The 14,374-nt window shown below is 41.4% G+C and overlaps 3 protein-coding genes across 3 annotated transcripts; 1 reads left to right on the plus strand and 2 right to left on the minus strand.

The window, feature by feature from the left end:
* Positions 1 to 1,023: 1,023 nt before the first annotated feature.
* Positions 1,024 to 4,356, minus strand: timm17b (translocase of inner mitochondrial membrane 17 homolog B (yeast)). Its single transcript, XM_076098993.1, has 6 exons — positions 4,319 to 4,356; positions 3,264 to 3,363; positions 3,104 to 3,167; positions 2,728 to 2,856; positions 2,537 to 2,647; positions 1,024 to 2,390 (listed from the first exon to the last, which is right to left on the minus strand). Exons 1-6 carry the CDS (start codon positions 4,342 to 4,344, stop codon positions 2,302 to 2,304), a joined length of 519 nt encoding a protein of 172 aa, XP_075955108.1. The 5' UTR covers positions 4,345 to 4,356; the 3' UTR covers positions 1,024 to 2,301.
* On the plus strand, positions 4,348 to 8,147 carry pqbp1 (polyglutamine binding protein 1). Its single transcript, XM_076098980.1, has 7 exons — positions 4,348 to 4,456; positions 6,044 to 6,111; positions 6,203 to 6,314; positions 6,794 to 6,894; positions 7,104 to 7,307; positions 7,414 to 7,471; positions 7,726 to 8,147. The coding sequence occupies exons 2-7, from the start codon at positions 6,045 to 6,047 to the stop codon at positions 7,874 to 7,876; spliced, it is 693 nt and encodes a 230-aa protein (XP_075955095.1). The 5' UTR covers positions 4,348 to 4,456; position 6,044; the 3' UTR covers positions 7,877 to 8,147.
* gpkow (G patch domain and KOW motifs) lies at positions 7,385 to 12,975 on the minus strand. Its single transcript, XM_076098967.1, has 11 exons — positions 12,760 to 12,975; positions 12,355 to 12,524; positions 12,104 to 12,249; positions 10,730 to 10,836; positions 9,962 to 10,166; positions 9,710 to 9,842; positions 9,211 to 9,385; positions 8,922 to 9,042; positions 8,757 to 8,826; positions 8,528 to 8,613; positions 7,385 to 8,446 (listed from the first exon to the last, which is right to left on the minus strand). Exons 1-11 carry the CDS (start codon positions 12,954 to 12,956, stop codon positions 8,318 to 8,320), a joined length of 1,539 nt encoding a protein of 512 aa, XP_075955082.1. The 5' UTR covers positions 12,957 to 12,975; the 3' UTR covers positions 7,385 to 8,317.
* Between the last annotated feature and the right edge of the window lie 1,399 nt (positions 12,976 to 14,374).

Genomic DNA, 14,374 nt, shown 5'->3' on the forward strand with positions numbered 1-14,374 from the left:
GTGGAAATATGTGATGCCTGTTGTCTAATTATTGTGAAAGGTTTGATTTAAATCGTAGGAAACATGCATTTCTATGTTTCACTCTGCACTTATACTGTATATGTGGACGTATTATTTCAGAAAAAAATATATTAATCTTCCACCGACGTGTGGATTTTTTTGCATAACTTTGAAGGTATAAAGCGCACATTCTTACAACTCTCTGTGCAAACAAACCCTCGGAGGTATTGCGGGGAGTACCTACCTTTCTTTGCCTCCATGTCCGCACTTTAACACCACGAGATCACTTCAGAAGGCCCACCATCAACTCCTCATGGGATCTGCGATGCGTACTGGATCACAGATATGAATTTGGGCCCCAACAGAGAGAATCTTCTAGGGGTACAAAAAAAAAAAAAGAACCATCTGCCGCCTGTCATTTCATATCCGCCCGCAGCACGAGGTTGCAGCTGAGAGGCTACAGGCCATCCTGCTCACCGCCTGCTTGTAGCCTGGAAATCCGATTAAAGCCGAGTTCTGCTTATTTCTTACGCGTGTAAATAAAAACAAACGCAATTACTTTTATCCACGCAGGCACATAACGGTGAGGGAATATTACAACAAACGCGTCCCCACAGCCGCGGTGGTCAGCCGGCAGGATTAAACTAGTTGAGCCGTTTAAAAGGATTTCCAGGGGAAGGTGGAGGTATAGACTCGGGAGATACTCTGTGGCTTCACGGGGCTTTGTTGCAAAGATGTAGTTAAACCTCACAGGGGAATATATTTTAAAAAAAGTATATATAGAAATATTAGGTTGGGCTCACTATTGCAAGTTAAGAGTATTTCAGGACCTTGGACAGAAGCAGCCGGTGGGTGCAGTACCAGCTGAGAGGCGACAGGGGGCGGTCATTCACAGGAAATAGAGAGACACTGATATTGAGCCCAGGTGCAAGTAATGTTTTAATGTCACCGGTTAATATCTCACATTACTGCATCATGTTAGGCTTTCTAAAGCGATGGCCACGTGAAAGAATAACATCAGTATTAAAGAACATTTGATGCCTTTATTGTTTGTATGTTTTTCTGCTTTTGCAAGATGAATATATTAAGACAATACATCAAATAAACATTCTTTCTATACATAGTTCGACTGTAAAACACACAGAATCACATTGCACCATCTCAATCCTGTGGAAGATGCTACGATTTTAGGAAAACAGAGAGATGGACTTTAAAAAGTGCTTGGCTGCTTGATGGGTAATGCAGTGATCAAAGTGCCTATGGGGTGCATTTCAAGCCATAATTTTTAGGGAACTCGTCCATATTTTTCCCGCTTTGTGCTCATCCTTCTAGTAGTTAAGATAATAAAAACTCAACAAAGACTCAAAGTGACAAAAGCTGCCGGGTTAAGAGAAACTGCAAACAAAGAGTGCCATTAGATTTAGTTGAGCCTAGCCACATCTTAAGCACACACACTATTTAAAAACACACGCTGTTCTTTGCATTGATTGTCACAGCCGACACTTAATTTAAGACTTCAGACTCGCTGCTCCCAGAATACTTCTCTTCAAGATAAAACCTCACTGACGTCTCATTCGTCTTATTACTCTACCGTTCTGCCTTGCAGCCATTGAAAAAATAAATCTGTGCATACACATGTAAAATCTTTGGAAGCCTGAAGGAATAGTTTATTGTTTCGGGAAATACACTTATTTGCTTCCTTGCTAAGAATTGAAAAGATAGATGCCAACTCAAGACTGCAAGTCACTGCACGTGGCCAAGAAACAATCGACACATAACCGCGTGTAAAATAACAAATATTTAGTTGTTACCTTTGGACAAAGCCTGTTTACAGTCTTTATTCTCAGTGAAGTGACTGCTGGCTCCAGCAGAGAGTGGTTGATCTTCTCATCTTACTCTCTGCACCAAAGCAAGTAATCGTAATTCACAGAATGTCAAACTATTAATATATATCTGTTGCCTAAATGTTAAATAATCAAATTGATTTATAAACACATTTCAGAATTGCATATTCAACCCATCACAGTGAAGAGTACAGAACATGTTGCATGAGATGCTGGAGTTGCAAGCATGACGTTTGTCACAAACATTCAACTCATAAATAAACAAATACACAAAATAAATAAACTCACAGTATTTTGCCCCTGAGGTATAAGTACATCGTGCACCTACTCTTGACACCACTGTAGAGACCAGCATCTCCACATCCTGGTCCTCCTGATACCTGCTGTAATGTCTGGTGTCCTCCCTACTCTCTGGTTTGACTCACGGTGTCCACATCTGCTCTCAGTCCTGGTTGCTCTACTGAAACTGCCCTTTTGTCCCCTGATGCTGCTGCTGACCTCCATCCTTTGGAGGTAACTGACCGGGGTCTTCTGCAAATGGAACAGCTGAAGAAAACAAGAAGGACATTTAAAAATATATATATTTTCTCAGGTTTCTGTGGCAGGGTTTAAAGAGGCCTTTTTCTTAAGATAAAAATATTGATAACAGCCGCTTAAAATATAATTTGCAAAACTCAATCAGCTTCCCTTACCGTTCTGAAACTGCTGTGCTGTATATCTGGTTAGGAGGATCCCAAAACCCTCAATGAGAGCGAGCAGAATCCCCCCCATCATGGCAGAGCCCATCATAGTTAACGGCCCACCTGGAGAAAAACACAGAATTTATGGAATCACACTTAATTTGATGGGGTCGGGTCATTGTGATATATGGGCCTCCTCTTACTGCGTGCTGCCAGGATGGCCCCAGTAAGTGCTCCACTTGTTATAGAGTTCCAAGGATCCTCTTTCCCTCTCAAGCGAACTAACCCACAGTCGATTGTGGAGAAGAGCCCTCCCCATACAGCAAAGCTACCTGAAAACCACAAAACAAAAAGCAAGCCAGTGAGTGCTTGCACATCTGGTTTAATGTTTGATTTTAGTTTTAGGCAAAGTAAATGTTACAACTGGGCTCTGGCTACAAAAATAAACAAACTCTTATGCAGGTAAATCATTTATATACACAGGGAGTGATAACTCTTAACTCTAGCATGTGCCATACGCATATTAAGACTCCAAGAGCTAAGTAAACAATTCATGGTTAGAAAAGAAGACGTCCTCACCTCCGATCTGAGGAGCTCTTATTCTCACTGCATTAGCGCTTCCTCTCAGTCTGTGTCCGACCCCCTGAAACATCAGAGCACTGTTGAATGCTGCCTTTAAAAACTCTGATTAGAGTCGGAGCATATAATAATAATTATGATGAGGATGTGGTGAACTCACTGCAGGGGCATTACGAAAGCCCTTGATCGCCTGGAACACCCCTCCCCCAATTGCACCCATGGTGAAAGCCCCTCCACAGTCATCCACTATTCTCCAGGGACTGCAGGAAGAAAATGTTAAGACAGGATAAAGTACGTAATGTCATAAAATAAACATAGGCTTTGAAACGTAATGTGTGCATTTTCAGCACTACAAAGCTATTTGTGTAACCACATAGACTCGGCATTCAAAATAGTGGAGAGAAAATTGGTACCAACATAATTCACAATGTGCCACTGCAATGATTTTGTCACGTATTTGAGCAGCTTTATCCAGATGTAACTGAAGCCGCCCTATCACAACCTTTTGTGGCACCATCATACTTGTGCTGAAACAGTTCGCTGATTAATAGAACAGAAAAATAATCTACAACAATTTTAACAATTGATCACTTGCTTAGATCGTTTATCAGCAGAAATATTCTTTAGTATTTGCTGACATTTTATGGGCACATAAAACTATAAAAATAGTTGTTAATTGCAGTCCTACACTGGGAGTTAAATGTATATTATTGTACAACTGTAGCCTAATATGCACAAAATAATTTAAATACTGTACGATTTTTATATATATATATATTATTTTTTTTTAACTTTATCTGCTTATTTCTGTCATTTTGCTGCAGCAACAGCTTCCACTCTGGATATTATCTTATCTTATATTATAAGTTAGTACAATTTGTTTGAACATTCACAGCCAGGTATTCTGGCTCAAGACCACGTGCATATGCAAGTAATATTTACCTACCAGCCACACCTTCAGCTGCCACTCATAAAAGGCACATTCATGTGAGAGGTTGCAGAAGCTCAGACCTGTTTGCTGAGTGTCCCTGAACACATCTTTATCTCTTTATACCCCTGAGCCTCCACTAAGCTAGCCTGTAACGCGCACACACACTCTCCGTTCACTCTCACAACAACTCGAACATGACAATAAAAAACAAACAAAGCTGTGTCCGAGGTCAACACTTTTGAATACACAGCGAAAAAGGAAATGTTCATAAAAACTAATCTCACCAAGGTTCACGGGCATATTCCTCCATGTTTGTTGTCGTCAAGAGAGCGGTGCTACGTCATCATTGTGCGCGCCGTGTGCTGTTGTGGGAAGTCGTGTTTCCTCGAAGATCAGAGAGGCGATTGTGTTAAAAGAGAAAGGTATAAATCTATTTTAATTCATTCAGTTCTGTTTGTAAGTGAACGTTTTAGTGTTGGTGTAGTTTCGGGGGTATTTATGTGCACACGTGTGTGAGTTTCTTTGATATTTAATCATCCAGTTGCTCCCACTGGAGTCTCCGAGCGTGGGGGGGTGTACTTCTTTTATGGAAATAAATGTTTTATCGTGCATAAAGAGGTTTATTTTAAAATGCAGAATGTCTCTTTTATCTTTTATAGAAGATCTTGTCCGAACCCGAGCAGCTAAAGGTAGCAACACTAGCTAACGTTTCACCGGGAGCCACAGTAGTCTATGACCTAATGTGCTGAAATGACTGATGAAGACTTCTCTGATCCAGGGACAGTCCCTTTTATCTCAGGATAACTTCACGAGAGTCACAGCAACAATGCTGTTGGGTGATACTGGCTTTGTGGCATCTGTGTGTTGTTTTGTTACAGTGTTGTCATGTCCAATCTTTTTTGTCTGAGGTCGCCCATGTGGGGCATGAAGTACACACCTCAGAATAGCATTCATTTACCATTTCAGGCTTTAATACCGAGCATACAGTTTCTTACATTCTTGTGTTTACATTTGTAATTTAAAATAGAATGACACCTACCAATCACAGCACAACACCATGAATCGCACTTTACAAATGTAAAATAGAGCTCCCATACTTTATTCTTAAAGTCCTTAAATTGTACGTCCAAAAGTACACTAAATACAAAAGAAAATAATTCACATTAACAAAAATCATTCATGCCACCCCCTGGACACGCCCCTGCCTATAGAAGTACTATATAGTAATGTACACATTTATATTTATGCGTTGCAAAATGTCAGTGGAAAAGATTTGAAGCTACACCACCAAACACTCTTTGTGTTGTGGTCAAATACATTTTTATAAACTCTTTGCACATCTTGGGATGCACAGGTGTGTGTGTGTGTGTGTGTGTGTGTGTGTGTGTGTGTGTGTGTGTGTGTGTGTGTGTGTGTGTGTGTGTGTGTGTGTGTGTGTGTGTGTGTGTGTGCGCGCGCAAACAACCATTATTGGCCGATTTCAGCTGGATACTTAATTTAGGTTTAGGGCTGCAACTAATCATTATTTTAATTATTGATAAATCTGGTAAATCTATTTTATTTTTTTGAATAATTGTTTGGTATGTAAATGTCTAAAAGGCCCAATCATGTCTCATCTTATTGCTTGGTTTCCCTAACCAACAGTCCAAAACCTAAATAAATTAAATTTACTGCCACACAAGTCATAGATTCCAACAAAAGACTATACATATATTTATAATTTTGAGTTAGATTCACTCTATTGTTCCACCATTGTATTGTACAAGTATGAAAGTCAGGTAAGCTAAGACAGCTACAGGGAACAATACATGTATTTAAGAACAAGTCAATCATCATCATGATCGACTACTTATCGATTTCAGTGTTTGTGGAAGTATAATTCTTTTGAACGGAGGCCATTATCTGTGCGTCCCTGCTGAAGTTTGTGGAAGATGGTTTGCCTTCTTGTTTTAGCATCATCATCATCATCATCATCATCTTGAGTTAATCCTCCCTTCTCTCTGTTGCAGGATGCCTCTACCCGCAGCACTGCTGGCCCGCTTGGCCAAGAGAGGGATTGTTAAACCGTCAGACCAAGGTAGTAATAAACATTTAACAAGTTCACAGCATTCAGACATTTCATTTTTTTTATGCGTCATGTAACAACTTTTCTCCTCCAATTCATCCAGAGGCAGATGAGGAGATTATTGCTGAAGATTACGATGACAACAATGTGGATTATGAAGCTACGAGAGTGGAGAGTCTTCCCCCAAACTGGTATAAAGTGTTTGACACTGCCTGGTACGTAAGCAGTTCTACAATATATATAACAGATTACACAGGAATGTTATTCTGACACTGACGTCATTTATTTAAGAAGGTCACAGTGGATCTGTATGTTTGTGGTCAGTGAGTCTAGATGATTTTGTTCAAAGTTTTATATATTAGTAATAAAAAAAACATATTTTATTATTATTTTGTCATATCTTATTTATTTAATATTTAACACTTTGTGTAATACATACATTTAAGATGACCCACTCTGCTACTTTGTGTGTGTTTATGATTTCGCATTGTTGAAGAAATACATTGGAAATAAGTCGTACTGCTTTATTGTTGGTGATTATTCTACTTGACTACACTATGCAGAGTTATAGTGCATTTTTTTTATCAACACATCAAATACATTCAATTAATCAATTTCTGAAGAATATTATTTAACCTTAATTATTGATTTGTGTGCAAGTTCAACCATTTGATTTTCTGTTTCCGTTAATCAGTGGTCTTCCTTATTACTGGAATGTGGAGACAGAATTGGTGGCCTGGCTGTCCCCAAATGACCCAACTGCAGTGGTAACAAAACCTGCCAAGAAGATTAGAGGTATGGCATCTTAGAGCCTCTGCAACTGAACATTTTGACAATCGGCACTGCAATCGTATCACTATGGAAATCTGTTTGCATGTACTACTGGTGTACGACTTACAAATCATTGCAGGTCTGGTCACCGTTAGTCAAATAATCAGAGATTGCAGTTCGTTTGTGTTTTTTTTTTTTGTGACTGTTGCCTTTATTTTGTTTGTATCGTTCAGCTGAGGGAGGAGACGAAAGAATTATTGAGAGGCCGTTTGAGAAGTTGGAAAGAGAGCGGGAGCGGGAAAGAGAAAAAGAGCGGGAAAAGGAACGGGAGAAGGAACGGGAGAGAGAGAGAGAGAGAGAGAGGGACGAAGGGAGGGAACGAGAGAGAAGAAAGCCGAGGAGGGAGGACCCAGCGCCGTACAGTAAGACCAAAAGAGGTAATGTTTACATCTGCATCATACATACACAATACATACACGAGCATTCACAAAATAATGATGCTCTTTTACATGAATGGATGATACATGTTTATTTTCCTTACAGGGAGAAAAGAGGATGAGATGGACCCCATGGATCCAAGTGCTTATTCTGATGCCCCGAGGTACAGTATTAACAGTCATGATGATGGAACAAGCTCTTGGTCCTTTCTTTAAATATTCAATCACCAAAACTATAGATCCTTCAATTCCCACAATGCAATTTAATTAGATCTTCCTTGAACGGCCACATAAGACACAGTCTGAGTACTGAACATGTCCAGTGAACAGATTTTGATGTGTACATTTGGTAGAATACCCCTTTAAATGCAGAGTGTATAAAAACAAACTATTAAAGCAAATGTCATTATGTTTACAGGGGCACGTGGTCGACGGGCCTGCCCAAGCGCAATGAAGCGAAGACGGGTGCAGACACCACAGCGGCGGGGCCCCTGTTCCAGCAGCGGCCCTACCCCAGTCCAGGGGCCGTGCTTCGGGCTAACGCAGCGAACCAAATACCCAAGGAGTAAGCCAGGCTCCCAGGAAACAACTAAGACACAGTTGTACAGTTTGTCTTCCCTTTGCCGTTACAGACTGACACCTCTTTAGTTTTCATTCTGAAACGTGTAAATGTCAGAAATTGAGCGCTGAGCTTCTACACCACCGGTGCTTTTATTCTCTTGTCAAACATGTAGAAATGTTGTAAATACTTTTTTATATGACCTAAAGATTGACCGTGTTGTTGTTAAAGGCCATTAGTGGACTTTATTTGCTAATAAACTTAAAGATTACTGTGATAAAGACTCGTTGCAACTTTTCTTCGTGGGTTGGTGGCAGATCTTGTAATAATATCTGTACAAATACAATTCTTGACAACGTTTTATTACAAAATAGCGATGCTTTAAAATCCATTATTTTTGAATATCACAAAAACAACATTTCACGTGGGATGAAGGGCGGGGGACTTTGAATCAGTTGTCTGCTGCTCCTACATACTGACAAATGGTGTCGTAATCCAGAGGGAACACTTTCTCGTCATGTCGTTCGAGCTGGACCATCGCCCGACACTTGTTCTTGTCCCGTTGGAGGATACGGCCGACCTGAACACACAACCGCACACTGATTAGTAACGGCACAAACCAGCGCACGTATATACGCAGGAACCACGATCCTTTGCTTACCTGTCCTCTGTGCTCGCCCAGTACAACCATTATAGAATCGTTATCACTTTTAGGAATAATGGTTTCCAGCATGTCCTGCTTCACATCTGCCATCGAAATGAGAAACCGTGGGTTTATAACAGTTACTGGAGCAGCAGATATTAAATGTCACTAATGTATTTACTAAATCATAGCCAATAAGGAACTGATGAACCAACACAAAGAGACTGAGACGACATTAATGACTCACCGTCCAACAGTCTTCCCTCCTCAGTTCTACACACACAGATAGTCGGACTCAGGACATCCTCCACACACATCTACAAGAAAACAAGACCGATGTTAACAGCTATATTTATTCAAACACTGCAGCTAAAGATATAGACCACGCAGTATGTAGGTGGAGCATCAGTACCTTTGAGTTGTAGTACCTTCCCCCTTTGAAAGCTTTGTCTATAAAGCGAACTTTCAGGTCCCTCTGGAGCCAGGAGGGAGGAGCCGGTGGTCGCCGGGCCTCTTTCACCGGGGGCTTCTCTCTAAGGTGGAAAGAAGAAACTCATTTCAGTATATTTACTCAAAAAAGAAAACATTGACAAATTATTAACCGACAAATGGAAATGAGAAATAGTGCAGTGTGGTAAAATAATATGTTAAATATTTCTCCAAAAGAAACATGAAAAGCATATGGTTGTATGGAAGGGTACCTGTCTTGACTCGATTCTCTGTGTTTCCTCTTCCTCTCATCCTTTCCTCTCTCTCTCTCTGAAGACTTGCGTTTTGCCTCTTCACCATTACTCTGCCTCTCCTTCTCCTCCCGTCTCTGTTGTTCCTCCTTCTCCTTCTCTTTTTCCTTCTCCTTGTGGGCTTTACCGAGGCGACCTGGTTAATGGGGGAAAAACTGGTTAGCGCGGCGTTAAGTTAAACGTGGCAAACAGAGACACTGCAGTGTTGTGAGTGAGTGATTCTGCGTGGTTATGTTTATATTCTCAACAGCTTAGAATACTGAAAATTCTGTTTAATTAAACTATCATATTGCTACTGGCATTATTACAGCCAGTAATAACTGGTTCAAATGAAAAGTGGGCAGACTGATTTTTGGAAATCTAATCTACTTTGTCTCACAGGAACACAAAACCAAGTCTATCAGCATCCAGATCATTTTCCATGAATGTTAAACTCATTCCTTTGTTCAGAGTTACTCACTGAGGTCTTTGCAGTTTTTGTCGTATTCTTTGCGTCCGACCAGTTTGATAGCATGCTGGCTGATTGTCGCAGACCTGCCGCCGATGGCCAGCTTCACCACGACTCGAGCGTTGTCTGCATCGACGCCTTCGATCTGCAGCACACGAATGAACGTTTTGACAACTTATTCAGAGAAAACAATACATAGAAATAAAACAGGTAGTTGTACGACTCCTTGAATATGGACGCAAACACATTCCAGATCGACGCTACCTTGCCATACAGCTCTTTATGTGCCCCCGACTCCACCAGCACAAAGCCGCCTGGACCCATCACTAGTTCCTCCTCTTTCTCTCTCTCATCGCCTGGCTTGGGGGGGCGCTTGTGTCTGGAGGGCTCCAGGTCCTTTATCGCTGAACGATCAGCTCCGAGACCCAAACCCCTTGGACGGAGCTGGTGTTCGATCGGCGTCACGTGTCTGAGTAGACGGGAAACGAAAGAATGAAAGAGATGGAGATGTGCAGGATGTCAAAGAGGCCGGAGGTGCACACAGCTCGTCTCTTGTATTTGAAAATGAGGCGACTCGAGTACAGAGATAAGTGTGATCCTGTCAATTGCTTCTCCTCATAAAAAAAAACAGTAATTTCCTGTAATTAGTGGTTTTATAGAATTACAGTCGACAAAATGATTGCAGGTTAATGCGCAGAAACATTCAGATTTCACTAGTTGAAATAATATCTAGTATTCACAGTGGAAATACAGTCAATGTCCGGATCAGTATTCATCTCAACGATCATTTTCATTATAGATTAGTCCATTGATTCATTGTTATATTACTAATTGTTAGTATATGAAATATACTCCGTTTAGCATATTTGCTTGATTGAACAACACAAGCAATTTAGCATCAAAATTGCTGCCAATTGTTCTTTTGTCGGTCAATGAATCTATTGTTTCAGCCCATATTTGTGTGGTGCAAGTTAAGCATAATGTTAAATGAGTTAAGATAACGGTAGAGTAAGGCTTCAGTTAATTACTCACTGTTTAAAGGTGCGTCCAATGCCTTCCTCTTTATTCCAGCCCATCCCTTTAAGCATAGCGATTCCATAAGCCTCAACGGGAATGCTCTCATAGTCTGCCTCTGTCGACTGACCAACACACACAGCGAGACACTCGTTAAAAGCTCAAACAACCCGATAAAAGAAATACAGACAAAACAGTCTGCATTTAATATGTGTATCAGAGCTAAATGAGGTGCTTATGTAATCTTTGGATTCTGAAACACAAAAAGCTTGTCGTGGCGACTGACTGAGAGAAGCAGTTTTGAATGCCAGTCTTACTCAGCCTTTTGGCTCCGGGCTGTCAAGACTCGGTGACTGAAGTCGCCAGGCAGCAGCCCTCATCAGAGCGTTTGGCCCTGCTTCATCTCTGCCTCCACAGACGGCTTTCCTCTGAGGGAAGCTGGGAGTACGGCTGCATTACAATGAGCTCCGGGGCGTAGCGAGCGTGTTTCCCCCCCCGCCCCGACTCTCATGTTCTGACAGTCACATCTGCAGCGACCGAGAGCAGATACGGGACGACAGTGACGAGATGCGCGGAGGCCTCCGACGGAAAGAAGAGACATCCGATTGGTTGCCTGCGTGTCTCTGGGGAGAACGTTGACGCCTGTCTGCCACCCAAGCGTTACTGTACTGACAAAGTTAGCCGCACCACTGTGTATACACACAGGGAGGTTATTTCACTCAGACCGTCAGCACTTTCACGTATTCAAATTTCAATCGGAGTCAAAGTAGCCAGTCTACCAAATGTTTTTTGTGCTGTCAAGCGTTTTTCTATGCTCACTGAAATGCCTCCTTGGCAGATTATATTGTGATCTTCACATCCGATACCAGAAGAAATGAACAATTAACTAAGGGCATACAAGTCATTTCCTCCTCAAACAACTATTATGCAAACCCTAGCTGCAAACAGTAGAAAGCTTACTCAAATAAAAGTACAAAGGAAACTCTCAGGTGTATGTACAATAATTGATTCAACACTTAATTAAATGTATTAATCTGTTAAATCATCCAATCTCCCTCACCTCTTTAAATTTCTCTGCTGTTGGGGGGTACTTTCTATGACTTGACTGTATTTCACCTAGCACTTAACTAATACTGCATATATTAAAATACACTACATGGTTTTGTGCTCCCAGACTCCACTATAGTTGCAATGGAAAGCTCCTGATGTGATTATACGGGAATAACATAGACGCAAATAAGAAAACTGTCCAATCGCTGTTTCCAGCACTTGTCTTTAAACAGGGTACTAGAAAACAAGCCCTGAGAATAACAAGAAGCACACATGCTTTGTTGTGCACCTCTGCTTCAGATTAGATTGTGTTTCTGTCACACAGTTAGTGTCCATACTTACAGATTCAGGCCGTAGATCCACCTTTACACGGTCTCCATCCTCAAAGCCGTCAGGCACCTTGTTTTGCATCAACAATGGGATGGCGAGGTTGGGGTTGATTTCTGACTGGGGGCCGTTTTGCCACTGCTCAAGCTGCCTCCGTGAGTCTACAAACCGGAAATAGAGATGTATAAGGAGCTGTGTATGAGGGGTTGAGATAACCTCGGCCTTCCAAACAAACACACACGTATATTCGAGTTAACTGTACATACCTTCAATGAGCTCCTTGACAGCCTGGGACTCCACAGAGTCATTGTCTTCGGTTGGTTTCTGTGTTTTGCCTCCACTCGCCTCGCCCTGGACCGCTCGGTCCGCTCTGTGCCAGCGGTTCTTCTGGATCAGAGGGATGATGAGCTCTTTGGGCTTCTCGGATGGTTTTGAACTGCAGCACAGAGTGACGTTAGCGAGGTTAGCTAACTGTTAGCAGTCAGGGCCGCTTCAAAACAAGATTTACTTGCTGTCTAACGTTTAAATCTACGTCACATTTTCCAACAAAGTCTAATAATTTAACTGTTAGCTAGCAGAATGGGAAAGTAAAAGTTAGCTGTTACGCTAATGCTAATGTATGTATTAAATGATAACCGGTATGCTAGTTAGCATTAGCATACGAAGCCTACCTTTGCAATTCTCTTCTGTCAATTCCGGTCAGATAATCTCTGTCATCTTTCTTTAACCCGGCGTCGCCAGTCGAAGGTTTGAATTTGCTAACTGTTTTGGTAAAACCAAACGACACCGCCGCAGGTTTTCTCTCTTCCTGGTCCCCAGAAGGAGCAGACTTAGGGGAACCCGCATCTTCCCCGTTCGACGCCATCATTGTTTGTGACCACACACAAATAAGAGAAAGGAGTTCTGGTAGTTGTAGTTTTGTTTAGTTGGACTTGTTGTCTTTCGGTGTTGGAGGAATACTTCAATTCCCTCCATGCATCAAAATTAAAGGTACAGCGACCTGCTAGTTCAGCTCACACTCCTGTGGATTTGACAAAAAATGTGATAATAATCCGCAGGTAAGAGAGAAAGCTAGACAGGAAAGTAATACAGTTTGCTAAAATATCAAAATACTTTTTTGATATATATGTATATATATATATATATATATATAATGAAATTACATTTTGTGGACTGAATTGTCAAAACAGTAAATTCAATATGATATGAATAATATATATTTTGTGATAATTTTGCATTTGTTGCAGAATGTTGTCTGCTGTACATTTTGTTCATTTCTTTTTTGACATTTTGCATTATTTCATGGGCCTAATTTCTTATTTTTAAATCAATCCCGATTCTATTTTTGAAAAATAAGAATTATTGATGTGTTAGGGCTGGGTCCGATGCTCATTAAAGTTGTATCTCAACTAAAACTCGCAGCCTTTAAAATGGAAGATTTGTGACTGTGACCAAGTGGCACTCGCCATAACAGCATAATAACAAATACATATTCAAACGGTTTTTAAACTGGTTCTCACGCCTTTAAGGCCTTGTTGTAACTCGTAAGCGAAAAGTGATGCTGCTGATGCAGGTACACCGTGTGAGAACAATAAAGGGGCGGTACTTTTAACTCTTTTTATTCCCTCCCCACTGGGCTCCTTAACTTCCCAAGATAACCTTCTCAATTGCCTTTTACCGTTGTTTCTTTCCTTGAAAAGTGCCCTTTTTGGAAGCAAGATCACCAACCTGAGCGCACGTGCTACCTGCCTTCTTCTAATCCAATCTGATGTTCGACAATTGACGCTCCGCGCCCTGAGAGCACCGCGCCTGCAGTTCAATGACACCTCTACCCGGTCAATCCGACAGTAGCAACGTTTCTTTTCTTTCCGGATCGCTGCAATATAATTAAAACATGTATCGGTAATTATTTAACCTGCACGATCTGCCGAACGAGGACTAGGAGGATGGATTAAAGGAGGAGAAAAGCGAACATGACAGGTAAGAAAGTCCAGCACTTATATTGTCCGATAGACTTTACAACAAGTTAAACAGCACGATTTCCTCCATGACATGTATCCATCCTCCACGTTGTTTATAGCATGCCTATAACATGCAGCAGCTGCTAAATTTGTAAGCCGCGGCTGTCAGATTTGCCCGTGTGTGTGTGTGAGTATTTTCCCCTCTCTCTCTCCTCTCTCTCTCTCTCCTCTCTCCTCTCTCTCTCTCTACAAGATCACCACGGCTCTCAGAGCATCACTGTCCAAATATCCCGTCAGCCGCGCACATCGCCCCTGACTTTCTCTG

The sequence above is a fragment of the Anarhichas minor genome, unplaced genomic scaffold, assembly GCF_050575085.1.
Source record: "Anarhichas minor isolate MPS153535 unplaced genomic scaffold, ASM5057508v1 ptg000003l, whole genome shotgun sequence".
NCBI lineage: Eukaryota > Metazoa > Chordata > Actinopteri > Perciformes > Anarhichadidae > Anarhichas > Anarhichas minor.